The sequence below is a fragment of the Vigna radiata genome, chromosome 3 (assembly GCF_000741045.1).
Source record: "Vigna radiata var. radiata cultivar VC1973A chromosome 3, Vradiata_ver6, whole genome shotgun sequence".
Classification (NCBI taxonomy): domain Eukaryota; kingdom Viridiplantae; phylum Streptophyta; class Magnoliopsida; order Fabales; family Fabaceae; genus Vigna; species Vigna radiata.
This window is the reverse complement of record NC_028353.1, coordinates 1,319,634-1,337,481: the sequence shown is the minus strand read 5'-3', so window position 1 is coordinate 1,337,481 and position 17,848 is coordinate 1,319,634. Positions and strand designations below refer to the sequence as shown.

Below are 17,848 nucleotides of genomic sequence, written 5' to 3'. Positions count from 1 at the left end.
TTACCATTCATCAATCAAGATACATATCAAATTATATGAAAAATAATTAAATTATATAAGAAAAAATAGGCTTAATTGTTTGAGTGATCTTTACCTTCGACAATGTGTTTATTTGATCATGGCTTTTAAAAAAGTGTTTATTTTGTACTCAAATGGGTTAATATGCATTAATCAAGTCTATTTTTGTTCATGCCTTTAAATAGTTAATGTTAACTTATCGGGTATATTCTAGTAAAATTTTTTGGTGTTGTGACATTTGTCTTCTGACGTATAATCCATAAGAGCTTTCTGATGTAGAAATTTAGGATTAGGGTTTCGAAAAGTTTATGAATTAGGAATTCTAACAACGAAGAAGAGAAGCGATTTTAGAGTACTCACAGATCCTCTGGTAGGAAATTTCAAGTTGTCAAATATTATTGTCAATCTGTTTAGAATCACCAAGCGACTTCGCTTAAGGAAAGAGAGGTTGAAATTAATTAGAAAAGGAGATATGCCAACAGCAATACTAGAGTAAGTATACATGCTCGATTCACTTGTCCATTTTTTTCCCTTAGATCTTGTTTGTTTCGTGATGCAGATCTTGCGTTTGATTGTCATCATTCTCTTCCACATTTTCTATTTTCATATCTTTGTGTTCTTTGTCACAGTCTATTTTTTCACTGAAAGAATGTGATGTACTTGGGAATATGAAATTGTTTGCAACATTAGTGTCCTTTTCCAATAATTGTTTGACCTTACTTATGGATATGGGGGAAGAGTTGTGGTGGGGGCAATTAAAGTCTCTATAGGAGGTTAAGGTTCAAATTCATCATAGTTCTTCGACATTTCAGATATATGTTCTCAATTAAAAGGCACTACAACAAGGTTTGTTAATACGATAAGATTTGTTACTACGACAAAATTCAAATTTCAATTAGGATAAGCTTCAAATTTTTCCATTAAAAAAACACCATTACACAGTAAATTTATGTATTTTCACTTGTTGCAAAGTGTGTTTTGTCGTATTACCACACTATTTTACAATATCACTGTATTGTTTTATCACATCATCACACAGTTAACATTATTTCTGAAAAACTAACTAAATAGACTTTATTACTGTATATTAACGCATTTGAAAATGAAATTAATACTTTTTTAAAAAAAAAAAGCAAACACACTCTTTTAAAAATTGAGACCACCCGATCAATTCGACCAAAATAATATTAATATCACGGTGTCATTGTTACTGAGAAATAAAAAAAATTATAAAAGGAACAGGACTAAAATAGATAAAACTACAAACTAAGGGAAATAAAATTATGAAGAAAATTGAGGAAAAAAAATATGAAAACCTTAATAATTTAATTTGACGGCAATGGAAATTGAGTGGTCTAATCCTGATTAACAGTCCTAATGTGCGTGTGACTTTTGTCTTAGCAAAAGCGTGACTAAATCCATGGAATCCCTATTGCTTCTGTGTTTGAAGTTGCCATTTGGTAACACAAAGTCCACCATCACTGCACATTTTCATACCATCAGATCAGGATCAGGACCGCCACCATCATAACCTTTTATTCATCAATAAATAAATAAATATTATACATATATATATATATATATATAGTATACGTGTGGGTCGACATACGTGTGTATGTGTATACGTATTCCGTCGCTCTTTTCAATTTCGTGGTTATATATCCATCTATGAAGGGACAAAACAAAGGGGCAAAAAGGAAGAGCAACACATGTCATGCACAACATCTAGCCTGCAAAGACTTTTGGTAGTAAGAAATCACAATCATTTCTCATATATATATATATATATATATATATATATATATATATATATATATATATATATATATATATAATTAGTCATAAACAAGAACTCAAGTTCAAAAATTATGACTATTACTAGAAAAGATTAATTGAAGATAATCAATAAAAACTCTAAAGAACTAGTCATCGTGATATTTTACATCAATGACAATAAAAAATTAAATACATAAAAATGTTACTTAACCATATATTATATAAATTTCCAGCTGTTCAATGATATTTGGGATAAGAAAATTAAATAAGTGACAAACTCAACATTTGATGAGTTTTTGAGGACTTAATCAAGAAAATGTAAAATAATGAAACATGATAATTTAAATAAAGGATTAATAGTATCTTTTATTAAAAAAATTAAGATAATAAATTATATATTTTTATATAATACAAAATTTAAACTTACAATTGAATTTTTAATATTATTTAATATTTATAAAAATAACTAAAACAAAAGGCCGACCCCTCCCTGCACCATTATTGAGACAACTAGGTAACCTTTCCTCCACACCTTGTTTAAGGAAAGAAAAATGATTGAGCAGTAGAAAGTAAGAAAATTTATTACATGATAAGAAAACAACATATCGTAGTTTCAAAACAAAAATCACGTAATGCATGGTTAAGTGTTTATTTAGAATTTGTAGTGTATCTCGATAACCGATCAATTAAGTAGAGTTTGGAATCAAAACAGACAACCAATTGATGGTCAGATAAACATTAATGAAGAAAAGTAAAAATTATTAATGACTAATTAATATGTTTAATGGTCATATTAAATGCGAATATACACTATTTATGAGTAATTGACATGTCATATTGCACAAGAATATGATATTAATAGACAATTAACCGATATTATTGAATTTGATTGTCTGGTTTAATGATTAATCAATGTGTTTGACTATGACAAGCCTTATAAAGTATATTATTAGCGTTCAGGTAAAACATCTGGATCTATCATCATAAAAATATAGACCTTTGATAAATATATCTGACTTGAGCGTTGGAATGTCTTTTACAGATCAACCACCATCGGAAGATTGTATTTTCAGAAAATATTAAAACAATTGAAAGAGAGTAGAGAAGGAAGGTCAACCGATCCTCGAACCAATTGCACCGAAACAGAATTTAAGCTTAATTATGCTTAATTTAATCTCAAAAACAAGTTGAAAAACACATATTTGTCTCATTTATATTTTTTCCTCACAAACTCCAGATCTCTTAAGGTATACTTAATATAAGATTTTTAACATTTTTCATAAATTAAAAATCTTGAATGTGTATGTATTAAATGGAAGCATGAGCTGGTCCGAACTATTAAAGAATTTCTCAGAAATTCAATTAATGGCTACAGTTGGAAGCAGTTGGCCTGGTCCATAATCTAAAGTGTTCCTTGGTGGGGCACCTAATCCCTGGTTTGGTTAACGCAAGATCAAGATCATCCACATCATCTCATCAAATTAATTGTTGAATATGATATATAGCGTGCAATTTCCATCGAAACACTTAGCAAAAGTCTCTTCCTTCCCCCACCTAATTAAAACCATCAAAAAAATATATCACAATTCATTATAATAATTTTATGAGAAATCTCCTTTAACTAAAAATCAAACCAATTTATAATATAAAAATATCATTTTATAAACTGATTTTATAAAATTAAATTAAACTTAAAATTTATATATTAATATATAATATTAAAATTTATTCTAAAAAGATTTATTATTATTCACAATTCCATTCAGATAATGTTTCATTGTAAAAAAATATTGAAAGTTTTTCATTAATAAAAAATCAATTTATAATATATAAATAATATAAATTCTATTTATTTATAAATTGATTTTATAAGATTAAATTAGTATTAAAATTAACTTTTTAATAAATTTATCCGTGAAGCGAGAATGGTTTGTTTAAGTAAGCATGTAAGAAAACAAAATGGTTTGTTTAAATATAGAGGCTTAAGAGTGTTATTAGCATTGAAGACATGAATAGAATAAGTAGTAAGTTATAGGTTATAACTGTTGTCAAAATGGAATTTGGATGTCTAAACACAGTTGTCCCACTAATTGTGGAAAAAAAAGGCACGTTTTGGGGGGTTGGAATACTTAGTTATCAATTAATGGTGGAATTGAGAAGGTGCCCACTTAATTAATACATTTCACTTCTCTCATCTTCATTCCAAAATATACTCTCTTCACTCATTCTCATTTCTTCTATCATTTATCAGTTATTTTCGATAAACTATTCCTAAATATTTAAAAACTCAATTATTGACCAAATACTTTGATAATTCGGATTCTTTTTAATAGGAATGGAAAACTATTAAATATTAAGCAGTGTTATTTTTTGGCTTTAAAGTATCATTTAATTAAATTAATCTCTTATAGAGACTTTGAAGTGATACATGGAATTCATTCTTAAAAATTACGTTTTATAACTAATGATTTCAATCATTTTATTTTATGGCAATTATTTTAAACAGTTTCCAGCAGGGACATAATTATAATTTTGAAAAATTGAGCTGGCATCATTATATTTTTTACGAGTCTCTTGAGCACACACATATCCAAGTTGCCACACTTAATGGTTTGACCAACTCTCTATTATTTTTAAATTTTTGGTGTAAAACTCTCTTTATTATATTCCAGGTTTTAATGCTTTATCCATTCCGTCACTTTTCTTGTTACCCCATGTGCTAAAAGCAAATTCTCTTTTACTTACCCTTCCTTTCCTTTCTATTCCTTCCATTTCTCAAATCAGACATTTTGGCTTCTACTTTAGTAGTTTCTCATACGATTAGCAGCTAAAGCAAATCTCTCTCTCTCTCTCTCTCTCTCTCTCTCTCTCTCTCTGTCTTTCTTTCTTCTGCTGTCCCATTCTAAACAAATACTGACTCAGATGAAAAATTAACAGTTTTTGAGCTGATCTTGAGGAAATTTTGGCCATGATCTTTTCCTTCTCATAAAGTGTGATAAAAGATCAGATTTCAGGAAACAAGTTCAGAAAATAGCTGCCATGAAGGAGTTTCCTTCTTGTTTTGGAGAAAATGGTGTTCAGGTTGTAGATTCCTCCTATTCAAGTACAACAAGGGGAGCTCAAAATGTTGTTACTTGTGTCTATCGGTGTAAGTTAGGAGGCCGTTCGTTCTTGATTACTGTCTCTTGGACCAAATATTTGATGGGACAAGGGTTGAGTGTGGGAATCGATGAGTTGGGTAATCATTGTCTCTGCAAGGTTGATATAAAGCCATGGTTGTTCTCAAAAAGAAAAGGGTCAAAGAATTTGGAGGTTGAGTCTAGCAAAATAGATATACTTTGGGACTTGAGCTGTGCTAAATTTGGTTCCGGGCCTGAACCATTGGAGGGATTTTATTTGGTTGTTGTGTTCAACCAAGAGATGGTCTTACTCCTTGGGGATCTGAAAAAGGAAGCATGCAAGAAGATTGACAGTGATTATGCTTGTGCTAACTCGGAAGCCGTTTTTATTGCAAAGAGAGAGCACATTTTTGGCAAGAAGTTTTATGGTGCAAAGGCTCAGTTTTGTGACAAGGGCCAAGTGCATGATGTGAGAATTGAGTGTGATACACTTGGGCTTAATGATCCATGCCTTGTGATCCGAATTGATAGCAAGACGGTGATGCAGGTGAAGCAACTCAAGTGGAAATTCCGGGGCAATCACACTATTTTGGTGGATGGCCTACCAGTGGAAGTGTTTTGGGATGTACATAATTGGCTCTTTGGAAATGCTCTGGGAAATGCAGTCTTTATGTTCCAAACTTGCATTTCAACCGAGAAGATGTTCTCAGGCCAATCTGTTTCTGATCCTTCTGTTCTCACATGGGCTTACTCTCAGCAGTTCAGGGATTCCCAGTTGCAAGGTCTTGGATTCTCTCTCATTTTGTATGCTTGGAGAAATGAGTAGTCAGTATAGGAGTTAAGTTATGAAATCTTATTCTTGAGTGCTAAACTGGTATTGCCAGCCACACAGTTTTCAGCAATCACGTGATCAAATTACATGAAACTCATAAACTCGTCTTTTTCTTTTTGCCTTAGTACTTTCTCTCTTTTTTTTTTTTTTCTTCTCTTTAATTCAATCGCACGTATATATACAACTAGACCTCCATATTCCTTCCATTAGAACTTCTGGAATAATCTTCTTGTGGTTTATAAATCTCTGAATCAATATTCTTGCTGAAATTGTTCATTAGATATATGGTTTACTGAGAGATTAAAGGTGCGTAGAACAAAAGCTTTTTGGTGGTATCACTGTTGTCGAGGAATTTCTGCTAATAAGGAAAATAACAAGCACGGTATAGAGAAGCTTTGATTGACTTTCGCCTTGACTTTTAACTTAAACCCTAAGCTTCAAATGTTTTCCATTTTCAACGATCACCCAGAAACAAAAGCACGATTTTGACAGTTTTGATGGACTTTCAGTTCCGACGTTTAACTTTAAACTCAGGCTTCAAAGTTTTTATTTTGATTTGCATTTTCAACAACCACTTTAAAACAACAACACGACTCTTGACCTTTTGAACAGGACTAAGTTCTTGCTGATAGCTTAACTTTCACAACCTGAAAGGATATTGGCCAAGTTTCCATCAACCTTCTTAGAATCTTTTTCTATTCATACCGGGGAGGAAAAGAATGTGCCAAACTTATTTTATTCTCTCCAAATGGTTAGGGTAAATGTCCTAAACTGAACATATGTATATATGTGTGTGCATATATGACCAAGCTATGAGCCTTTTTAACTCATACAAAGGGATAACTTTAATTTCAGTGTTCTCTGTGTTTGTAATTTTCAACTATTTTGCTTGGAAATTATTTTGCCTTAGAATTAATTGATGGCATGATACTGAATGTTCATGATGGTGGACTCTGCAGCAGATTGTTTCGCTATTTTTTCCCAATGAAAGCTTTCGTTAGATAAACATCTTCTGGACGACTTTTTGTACAATACAAAAGCTAACAACACATTTTTTAACGATAACTACTGCTTCGTAGCTCTGACCGAAGCTTTTGAAAATATAAATACTTCTTAGTTGTGACAGAAAGATATTTTCACAGATTGTGGGAACAATTCTCCAATTCAATTCAACCAAACCAAACCATATACGCATGCGCGTCCAGTGTGAGAAGACAAGGTCAAATATTTATTATACAGAACGTTAGTTTTCAAGACTTGTACATCACCCTGTTATCTCCAAGCCAATTGGCAGTAACACAACGACTACTCAGTAATTGAATGTACAAATACAAGCAGATAGACAGAGCAAGAACAAAAGGCGTAAAAGATGAATACAGCTCGGGTAAGAATAATACGAATCACTGATTCTTCCCTTGACCAAACGTATCTTCAACACCATTTGTAACTCTTTCTCTGCGCTCAGCAATCATCTCTGAATATGCCTGACAACAAACAAATTTCTTGCTGAAAATTACTGCAAAAGCATTTGATAGAATTCTTAATTCTCTTTTAAAAGATGTCTTGTTATCAGATAGAATTTAGAGCTACTAATCTTCAATTAAGAACACGACTGAATTCTTTACCTATTTTTATCAGAGTTCTATTTTATTTCTCAACTAACACACAAGAGAACCCTCATTTTGACGTGAAAATTTGATTTCTTTTTAAAGCTTAAATAACCTGTAGTTGCTTATTTAAGCAACATCTGTAATAAGTCCTTTACTTTACAAACAGTCACTTCAGGTGTAATGATAATTTAACTTCTGAAATGTAAGCACATGCATGATTCCACACTCCACATAACTTTCTCAACTGCAAAATCTAATACCACGTAGAAACTGTAGTGTGTTTGGATGAGTTTTTCCGTAAGTCCTTCTAGGAAAAAGGAAAAAGGAAAATCACAAAAAAATTAGTTGACTTCTCCACAAGCTAAAATTAGCTAGTGTAAAAGTTAAAAAAATAAAAAGAAAAATAGAAAAGTTATATAGGAAACCTCCTCTATATTAGTTCATGTACAAACTAGTTTTAGCCAATAAAATATTCCAATCTGTTTCTTATTTTTCTTTCCTAGAAGAAATTTATGGAAAAACTCATCCAAACATGTTCAATTATTGGTAATATATCTAATATCATTCTCTCTAGTTTCAAGAAACACACGAACCATATCAACATCAATTTCTATTAAGGAAACAAGACCTGAACAAATCACTACATAAACCAAAATTGATGCTTCATTCCCTAAGCACACCAAAAGCCTCTGACTAAAATCTAGCAGGTACCTATGAGCGGGTAAAACGACATGAAATTTTAATCACTACGAGTATTCCATCAACAAAAGAAAATTCTTAAGGTAATCTCAAAATCCCACTGCATCCAAGATTCATAAGCTCAGACTCAAACACTAACCACATGTGCACTTTTATGTCAACGCAATATTTAAATAGCAGATTACATAGGCACTTTCAGAAGTTTTGTGAGGTGTCACAAGCCTTTTAATTCTTTTATCACACACTAATTCCTTTCAAGTATAAGAAAAAGACTACACTGACATCTTACATATATTATATTAACTTTCTTTAATTGTTTAAAAAAAAAAAAAAAAAAGAATGCAGTAACCCTTGCAAGAAAACTTCACCTAACGTCATGCTAATTTAAGGTCTAGATGAAGTTCTTCAAAAACACTTTTCGAAAGAAAAATTATAATTAATTTCTCCATAATTGTAGAAAAATTCACTTAATGATGTTTTGTCTTATTTTTCTCCCTAGTAGAAATTATTGTAGAAAAACATGATGTGTTCCTTCTGATTTCTATACCGTAAACCAGAATAAGCACATAAAGAACCATGTTATGAAAAACAAAAGAAAAAGATAAAAAAAAGAAAAAAAGAAAAAACGCAGTGCTTACGAACCTTGGGATAAGAATAGAGGAAAATGTACCACCATGCAAATATTAGCGACGATACAAACGAAGTGACTAAGAGAGAATTCAAAACCAACCAACTAATGGCAATAACTGCAAGCCCCGTGAGCGCTATTGTCCAGGGTTGACACCTAAACAAAATATCAAAAAGGATAAACAATCAACCACCGATGACGAAGTGTCACTAAACACCAAAAAAAAATGTTAAATTATGCTTTCAAAATTCCAATATCAATGTAAAATTACAACAATTCGGTGGACCAAAATACTTACTTTAAAAAAAATTAGGGATTAAAAGGGCATTTTATAGAAATAATTGGAGAAGGTGACCAACCAAGAGGGTTTGGTGTCCCAAACAGAATCGTATTCGAGGGAGAGGTGGTTGAGGTAACCCTCCATGTCGTTGACGACGCCATTTTCGTCGAAGAAAGAAGGGTCTTTGGAGTCGCTGGGATTGATACCAAAGACTACGGTTTTGTTGGGGAAAGATGTGGGGAAAGTGAAGGAAGAAGGAAAACGTTGATGCGAATTAGGATTGTGGGTTTGTGTAGGTAGTCTATTTGAGAGTGGAAATGGCAACACCGACATGAGTACTATCATCGTTTCAAGGAACACGAGTTACTACTGTCTGCAACTGCAAACCCTGTAAATAGAAGGACATTGGATTTGCCAATTTATCATTACTATTTTATTTGTACATAATTTCTAATAAAATTTAATTAATTAAATTATCTTAGAAAGATGTGTTAAAAATATATCACAAGTTAGAGCCATCAAAATCACCTATCTCAATTAATCCTGACTTAGATGCCTGTTAAAATAATAATAAAAAAGTTAACTAGAAAACCATTAGGTTGAAAAACACAGCCGCATCAATGAATGTACTCTTATTTGTTAAGACTTATCAGAAATTCTCAATTAATAAAGAAACTTCAATGTTGTTTTTCAACAATGAATTTAATGACACTATATAAAATAAAATTATGAGTATATACGTTTTTAGTATGAAAATTAGAATTAGTTTTTTATCAAAATTTTGATTTAATTTATTTTTTAATTTTAGAAATATGTGAATTTAATTTTTTAATTAAATTTTATTAAGTTTAATTGAAATTTCAAATGTATTTTAGGATAGTATCTAAGTTATTTATTAAAATTTAATTCTAAAATAGACTAATTCTAATTTTTATTAAAATTTAATAGAAAAAACATATTTAACTTAATAATTTTTTTCTTAGGATGTATTGCAACATGGCAATAAAGCTTAACAGAAAAATATTTTATTATGATGATATATCTTTATAATCCACAAAACTAGAGTGAGATTTTTCTTTATAAATTATTTAAATTTTAAAATTATATTAAAATGTTTATATAATCATAGATATAAAATTATGAATATAATTTTAGATAAAACAAAATTTAGTTATTAAAATAAAAATTATTATAATTAAGGTTAAAATTCTAGATGAATTTCATACTTTTACAAAAAATATCAATTTAATTTGTCTCAATTGTATCTTCAATTTTGAAAATGTGATATAATTTAAAAAACGTGTGTATCATATACATTCTTTAAAAAAAAACTAGTATGCCTCATAAGTTCTTGGTTGTCATGTCCATCTTATTGACGCCTATAAATTAAATTTAACACTTAAGAGTATACAATTAAATTTAGAAAGAAAAAAAAAAATAAAAAAAATATATATATATATATATATATATATATATATATATGCATCTCACATTATTGTCATTAATTACAAGTCTTCTATTTATGTTTGTATCATATACATTCTTCAAAAGAAACATATTATAACACATAAGCTTTTTGTTGCCAGGAAATATTGCAACACGAAGAAATCCAAAGTCGAGATCGGAGAACTTTAAATTACATAAAATATTTGCCCCTCAGGTATATAGGTCCACGGGAACTTCCAATAATTGTCATATTTGGGAGTTGGCAGGAAAGAATATTACAACAATTCCATAATTTGTGAACTGCACGAAATGCGTGCGAGTTATACATTTTTTCAGGGATGTCACCTCTCACGAATAGGAATGTGCTTGATCAACTCTGGCCATGTTCATTCATGATAAAGTGCACCATGACCTGCTCATCTCCTATTACCGATCAGTATTAGGAAGTAAACAAAGAAGTGTTTACTTAATTTTATTTGCGTATTAACTAAAAGGGGTACAAAATACATAATTGAAGACGTCTTCTACATTAGAACCAAAAATAAATTCCAGCACTACATGGATTGATGCCGAGGAAAAATAACCTCTTTTTTGGGAAGCCTGCGGAATGAAGCAGCAATATATTGACAATATTGCAAATATGGAAACAAATGCCAACTTTAAAACAACAACCAGCCTCCAATTGTCCTCCAGATTGAAAATTCCACGATAAAGAACATCAATTATGGAGAAGGACATATTGAAAGTTGAAAAATCCAGATCCGTCGTTGACACCCATCCTGTGGCATCGTTCTTCCCCACAGCTCCCCCTTGGTCCATAAATTCGAATCCCAATGTTAGGAAACGCCAAGAGGCGGACAAAGCTAATGAAATGGGTCCAACAAGAATTGAATTTAGAAAGAAAACAAACAACAGGCACTAACTTCCAAACATCCACACAAAAACAGAGAGAGAGAGAGAGAGAGAGAGAGAGAGAGAGAGAGAGAGTACCAAGTTCACCAAATTGTTGTCCTTCTTGAATGATGCCTCACCACGAGGATTCCCTAGAGGGACAAAAAGTCAATCTCATCTGAGCTTTCCTCGTATATCACGTAGTTGGCATCTTGACCATCCTCATTGCCACTTCCCTGATCACTATTGTAGCTGCTTTCAGATGTACTCATAAAAATTGATCCATCTGACGTGTGGCTACTCAATTGTGAGGGCAGACTTATCTCACTATTCATATCAGCATCAAATGTCTCCATATAGCTGCGGGACAATCAGAAAACACAAAACTGGTGCCGATTAGAATGAAATAAAAAAATCCCTCCACATGCAATAAATTAAGCGCACCAGAATCCAAAAATAGTTAAACTGAAAACTATCTAACCTTCCTTCTGCTGATGGATATTCAGCCACCAGACACATATCAGGCCTCGTTTCCAAAACCTGTTTTATAGGCATAATACTGGAACGCAACCCCAAATTTGTAAATAATAAAGAATAAAAAAGGTCATTTAAAAGGTCAAAGTAATTCATGGAACTCATATATGCTAACCATTACCTAGAGTTGTAGCACCTGTGGTACCAATCAGCCTCAGATGCTAAACCTTCCCTATTGGATATATCCTGTTTAAAGGTAAATGTGACAACACGAATCAAAATTGAGTCAAACTGACACATCACTCTTATTTTATAAGAAGCTAAAACTTATTTCCATATACCCACAAGATGTACAAGAAATTTGAAGTCTCCAGCAAGGATTGCAGTCAACAGCCTCGCGACTTCCATCTGCACATGAAGTATTAATGTTTCTGAGGCATCTGAATAAAAATAGAAAAAGGTAGAAATGTATTACAGACATTACCTCTTTGAGATGCATGCAATCCCTTAAAATTAAGACCTCAAGAAAATTTCCCCCATTGCAGCTTCCAAGGTTTCTGAAAAATAAAGGTTTTAGTACTTTTAATCAATCTTCTAGATGGACAGAATGTAACAGACTCTTGCAAAGCCTTGTTAGAAACAACTGACCTCAAGAAGTTACCAGTGATTGAATAAGACGTTGAAAAGTCAACATACTTCAATTTCCTAAATCCCTGCACATTCAGTTTAGAATTATTAACTCTGACAACATCCGGCTTTTCTTTAACTTCCATGAAAAGGAAAAGTTAGGATAATGTTATCTAATTTAAAATTAATTGTCCAAAATTCAAAAACAAAAATGGTAGCTTCAAATCACACATCAATAAAATATTCATATAATCCTGCCGCCAATTTTTCCCTACATAGTTGTCAAAATGACCACCAATATGTAGCGCATAATATTGCAAAATTATTATTCAGAAAACAAAATTTGCTCACCAGTAGTTGATAATCACAATGAAATAGATAGACTTAAGCTCATACATATTGCAAAATATCAACATATACTCAAAGCTACATGATAAAAGATAAGTTACAGGTTGCAAAAGTTCACAAAAATACCTCTAACTTCAGCACAAAATGCTTTTGGGTGTAAAAAGTGCAGACAAAAAAAAGTCAAGTCTACAATTTCCAACTAAAGTAAAATGCAGAAATTGAATATACAAAAGATAGAGTTAAACATGAATCTTCTAACGAATAAAATTAATAAAAAATTTGCTGGGTTAACAAGAACAAATGGGGACATACTGCACGATGTAAAATATGCTAAAAATAAGAACTTCAAACTTAGTACATTGTAAATTGCAACTTTCATGAAAACATACCTTAACCAATACACGAACTTTGCAATCATGTAGCTTAAACCCTCTAAGGGATAAAGAAGTTAGATGAGGACAATTTTTACTAGCTCAAAACAGGTTTGTGCTTTCAAGCTGTCATCTCTACCTGAAAATCAAAAAGAGATAAGTAGATATATAAAAAGTCCTAAAAGGTAACATATAGCTGAGAAAGTAAGTTACCTGTTTTAGAAGACTCAAAAAACAAGCGTTCTATCAAATGGCAGTTTGCACTTACTGACATTAATGTTTGCCTCAGCTCAACATGGCTAGCATGTCAGGAAAAAAAGAAAAAGGAAAGAAATGGATCATTAACAAACACTATATAGAAATGACCTTCTCTTTCAAATGAAACAAATTAGTGATAAAAGACAGACACATATACCCATTAAATGCTTATCACATGTTCACAGCAGAGTCTAAAACAAAAAAAAAAAAAAAAAAAAAAAAAAAAAAAAAAAAAAAAAAATCGACCAAGTTTGTAGTCAAAACTTACAGCAGAAAGTATTCCCATCCTAACTATGGCAGATGGAATTTAATATATTACATATTCCAGATCATAAGAAATTAAATTTGAGTGCCATAATCTTCATGTTTAAGGACTTTCAAAAGGTTCATGTGATTTTTGGGACTCTAGGAGTAGTACAGAAAATTGATAAGAAATTATGGGATTCTAGGAGTAATACAGAATAATTCCTTAACAGAATTATTGGAAAAAAATTGAAATTTTGATTGGTCTCTAGGCACAACAAGGCTTTGAAAAGAAATTCTTAAAAAGTAGATTTAGATCTAACTCAACTCCACAAAATCAGATTGCAAGGTGAAATTTGCATCATTTATACACTATAATTTTGCCACATCTCTAGTTGATGTGGATCTCTAATACACTCCCCATCACTGCAAGGATTGGAAATCTTGTGGGACTAGATATTTGTAGGTGCTCTCATGGCAAGTAATATGATAGGCCTAACAAAATATGTGGGAGAATATCTGGGGTGGTTTATTGGGAAGAAATGAAGAAAGATTCCAGCAGTTCATAGTCAAATGTAAAGTACATAAGGGAAATAAGAATCAAAATCAGTACCCCTCCAGTCTCCTGCACTGTTGCCTATTCAGACCCAAACGTAGAGTGACATCCATTCTTTTGGTCATCCTTTCTCATCTAAGGAGAAACCCCAGATTTTTACATCTGAAATTGTAAAGTGCCAATTGTTCTCTAGTTCCATTATATCAAACAGGGACGGACCAAATCTTGCTCAGGCCTTTCTATTTTCAAAATTATTCAACCGAGTTGGAACTAAACTCAAGAACAACTATGCTTGCTTAGTCTCCATAAGGAGATAAATAGAGGTTTGGATTTTTAAGGTACTTCACAACGTATAAGCAGTGGCCACAATCATTCAGTTGCAATGAATGTAGGTAAAACACAAATGATGCCTTTAGAGATTTTGTATGGAAGGAAACCAGCCTTGCTTTTTATAGGGAGCACATTCCCCTCAAACATGGACATGTAAACCAGCACTCTAGACTCTGCTACAAGGGACTCAATTTTGGATGAATTGAAACATAATTAACACCAAGTTAATGTTGCACTACACTGCTACAAGGATAACATCAAGCTCTGCATGGCATAATGTTGCACTGCCAAAGAAAGAGAAAAGCAGTAAATCAGTGGACCATATCACACGATCCTCTATTTCATCTCATTTTGTTGAACAAGGCTGTATCAAGCTCATATAATCCTCTGCCATTGTCCAAAGTACTGACATGAAATTGGCAAAGCAGACAAAACCTAAGGATTTTTTAAATTGTGACACACTGTTCATGTGGAAGATGAGTTGCTCGTACATGACCTAAATAAGAATTCTTTATAGTGTATCACTATCTCCCTATAGGTCACTTCAAAGGTCTACTGAAAGTGTCTCTCACTGTCTTCTAATCATTTTTTGTTCTACCTCTGGTCAAATTCAAGCCTGAATATGGCAGATCGCAGATGGAATTTAAAATAGAACATACACTAGATTGTAAGGAAGCGCACTGATCATAGAAAAAGAGATCCATTTTCATCATGTTTAACACATTTTAAACGATAACATTCTCATATGCATCATCCACCAGCAGTGAGAAAATGCTCATAACAAAAAGAAGGGAACGAACAAGAGTTGAAGGAAATAGACTTACAGCCCAACAATTTCCAAATCAAGGAGAGATGGGCATGCAGACAATGCTGCACCAAGGGATGCATTATCCATTCTCTCAATATTATACAAGTGTAACTTTCTTAAAAGAGCCCTACAAAAACAAAATATAACCCATATAAAACAGATCACCTGAACACACTGAATACTTAATAAGTCCATGAAAAAAAAAAATACCCTGGGGTACCACCATCACCACTTAAAGGGCTTAAGCAGCATCTTGTGAGAATGGATGACTCCCTCCCTTGTCGAGACCTCTTATCATTCCATGAAAAGTTTGATACTTCCACAATAGCATTTCTAATGGTACAAACAAATGGTGGACAAGATCCAAGTGAAGTAGTAGCACCAGGGACAACGCCAAGCTTAAGAGACCTTATTAACAGAATTATAACATGTGAGAATATAATAACGCAAGATAGATCAGTGTAATGCAGGACCAAGAAGTTAACACAAGGTAAAATAATGAGAACGGTTATGCTTTATGGTTGAAAGCTAACTAAGTTTACATGGTAAAATTCACTTAAAATGATGAAACTAGTGCACAAGTTCTAATAGGAGCTGATAAAAGATGAGAGGTATCGATGAAATGTAAGCACCAAAGCACATGAGCCAGACCAGCCAAACAAATAATCAATATGCAACTAAATAGCGCCCCTACCCTTTCCTTTTTTTTCCTTTTACCAATATGACTAAAGATGAAGTACAGTAGGGAAATGATCAGCCAAAGTAGGCGATTCATTTTGCACTGTCACAAAGTATTCACCAAAACCACCAGTTGGCAGTAAAATGAAGTTTCCTCCGGAGCAAAAAATATATATAGCACGGAAAAGACATTTCAAACCTTAGTGCCTTTCCAGCTCGCTGAATCATCGTGGCAACTACTGCATTGTTAACCTTCGGAACAAGTGTTGTCAAATCAAGATTTGTATAGCACAGAGGATCTTTAGCACATTTGCTAAACATTGAACAAGTAGCTGATGCATAGCACAGACTCTGGGTATCAAGCATTGAGAACACCTGTGTATGGGACTCAAAATCAGTACTCAGAGAACTTACCAATTACTTCATGGACACATTCAAAACTCTTAGAAATTGGTCTTAGGACTCAACACTATAAATCAGCTCCTAAAATGAGGACTTTCCAAAATTTATAAGCTCTCATTAAGCCAATCTCTCGGTATGAGACTAATACTTACCCAATTATGCAGAAATTCGCAGCCCCCAAAAAGACCAGTACCATGATGAGTTAGGGGTAACCGAAATTAAAGTGGCTTTCCAACAAAACAATGATTAGTTCCAATAACAATTGAAATTTTGGCCGTTCTTCAAAAATACAATGAAACAGGTCAAACATGTGCAGCCATCGTTTGTGTAAATGCAACTGCAGTCCATAATCTCGTGCTACATGTTCGTCCGTAGGTACTTTTTATGCATAATCCTCGTATTCATAGACTCAGAAAACTCGGATCCAATTATATTCAGGAAAAATCATTTCCACTCTAACTACACATATATAATATAAAGAAAAAGCTTCCCTACGAGAAAGGAGGGGAAATAACGAAAATCAGCACTCTTTAACAACACATCTACCAACTTAATTAATAAGCATACCGACACGAAAGGCAAAACAAAAATCAACAGAAAGGGAAACAGAGTAACGGTAGTAACATTTACGTGTAGCACAGCATGATTACATTAATACTGAAATAAAAATAAAAGGAAAAGGAACTCCGGAAGAAGGGAAGGGAAGCGAAAGTGACCTTGATGGTGAGGTCGGGAGGGAGGGGCCAGGCGAGGGAATTGTGGTTGGAAGCGCGTTTCCGAGAGGAGTGTTTGGCGGCGTCAAGAAGGAGAGAACCCATTTTGAGGGCGCGATCGATAAGATCGGAGTCAGGGGAGACAGATTGGAGAAGCCTCTCGAAGGAGAGATCGAGGGAGAGAGAAGGGAGGTCGGAAAGGGAGAGAAACGCGTCCAGAAGACGTTCCACGTCGCTCAGGTTCTCCACTCTAGGGTTTTGCGACGGACATGGACGCTTCGCCATTGACGACGTAGACGACGACGAAGCCGCTGATGACGCACTCACACTGTGAAGGACAACGGAATCCATACCCAGGAGGACCGAGAGTGAGTGAGTGAGTGAGTGAGTGAGTGGTGAGTGGTTTGGTTTGGTTTCTTCACATTCACACGACCCTCACCCTCTCTGATTCCGTGCCTATGGCTATGTACCGCAGATAGATCCTATGCGTTTCAGTGCCGGTGCCTGTCGCCTTAGCGCCACGTGGATCATCACATGGCTCACGACCCTCCATCTGTTCAAAACCATTATTTTTAAATTCTTTTTTCTTATATTACCTTTTCCACTCCTTTATTAGTTCTTTCTCGGACAAGCCTTTACCCTCCTCTCCTTCGACATGACATATAAGCCACGTCACTTCACTCCCATGCCCAATCAGAATTAATTCTTAGTTACGCACCTCCTAATCAAACTCTGACAGCT

General features: G+C 33.2%; 3 protein-coding genes across 4 annotated transcripts; 1 reads left to right on the top strand and 2 right to left on the bottom strand.

Annotated features, from left to right (window-relative positions):
• The first annotated feature begins 4,434 nt into the window (after positions 1-4,434).
• Positions 4,435-7,093, top strand: LOC106757242. The gene has a single exon (XM_014639868.2). It carries the CDS (start codon positions 4,834-4,836, stop codon positions 5,737-5,739), a length of 906 nt encoding a protein of 301 aa, XP_014495354.1. The 5' UTR covers positions 4,435-4,833; the 3' UTR covers positions 5,740-7,093.
• On the bottom strand, positions 6,913-9,376 carry LOC106757144. Of its 2 annotated transcripts, XM_022779080.1 has the most exons (4): positions 9,042-9,376; positions 8,785-8,838; positions 7,984-8,066; positions 6,913-7,229 (listed from the first exon to the last, which is right to left on the bottom strand). In XM_022779080.1, exons 1-4 carry the CDS (start codon positions 9,305-9,307, stop codon positions 7,207-7,209), a joined length of 426 nt encoding a protein of 141 aa, XP_022634801.1. In that variant the 5' UTR covers positions 9,308-9,376; the 3' UTR covers positions 6,913-7,206. The 2 variants fall into 2 exon arrangements, with proteins under 2 accessions (XP_022634801.1, XP_014495228.1); XM_014639742.2 differs by lacking the exon at positions 7,984-8,066 and having other exon boundaries at positions 6,951-7,229; positions 8,697-8,838; positions 9,042-9,371.
• Positions 9,377-10,583: 1,207 nt separating this feature from the next.
• LOC106756862 (F-box protein At4g02760) lies at positions 10,584-17,649 on the bottom strand. The gene is given in 14 exon segments (XM_022779079.1): positions 10,584-11,217; positions 11,399-11,659; positions 11,781-11,858; positions 11,955-12,019; positions 12,119-12,181; positions 12,258-12,330; positions 12,422-12,486; positions 13,138-13,214; positions 13,217-13,258; positions 13,333-13,418; positions 15,331-15,441; positions 15,525-15,722; positions 16,192-16,367; positions 17,111-17,649. Coding segments are annotated over 13 exon segments (1,590 nt in total). The 5' UTR covers positions 17,459-17,649; the 3' UTR covers positions 10,584-11,217; positions 11,399-11,451.
• Between the last annotated feature and the right edge of the window lie 199 nt (positions 17,650-17,848).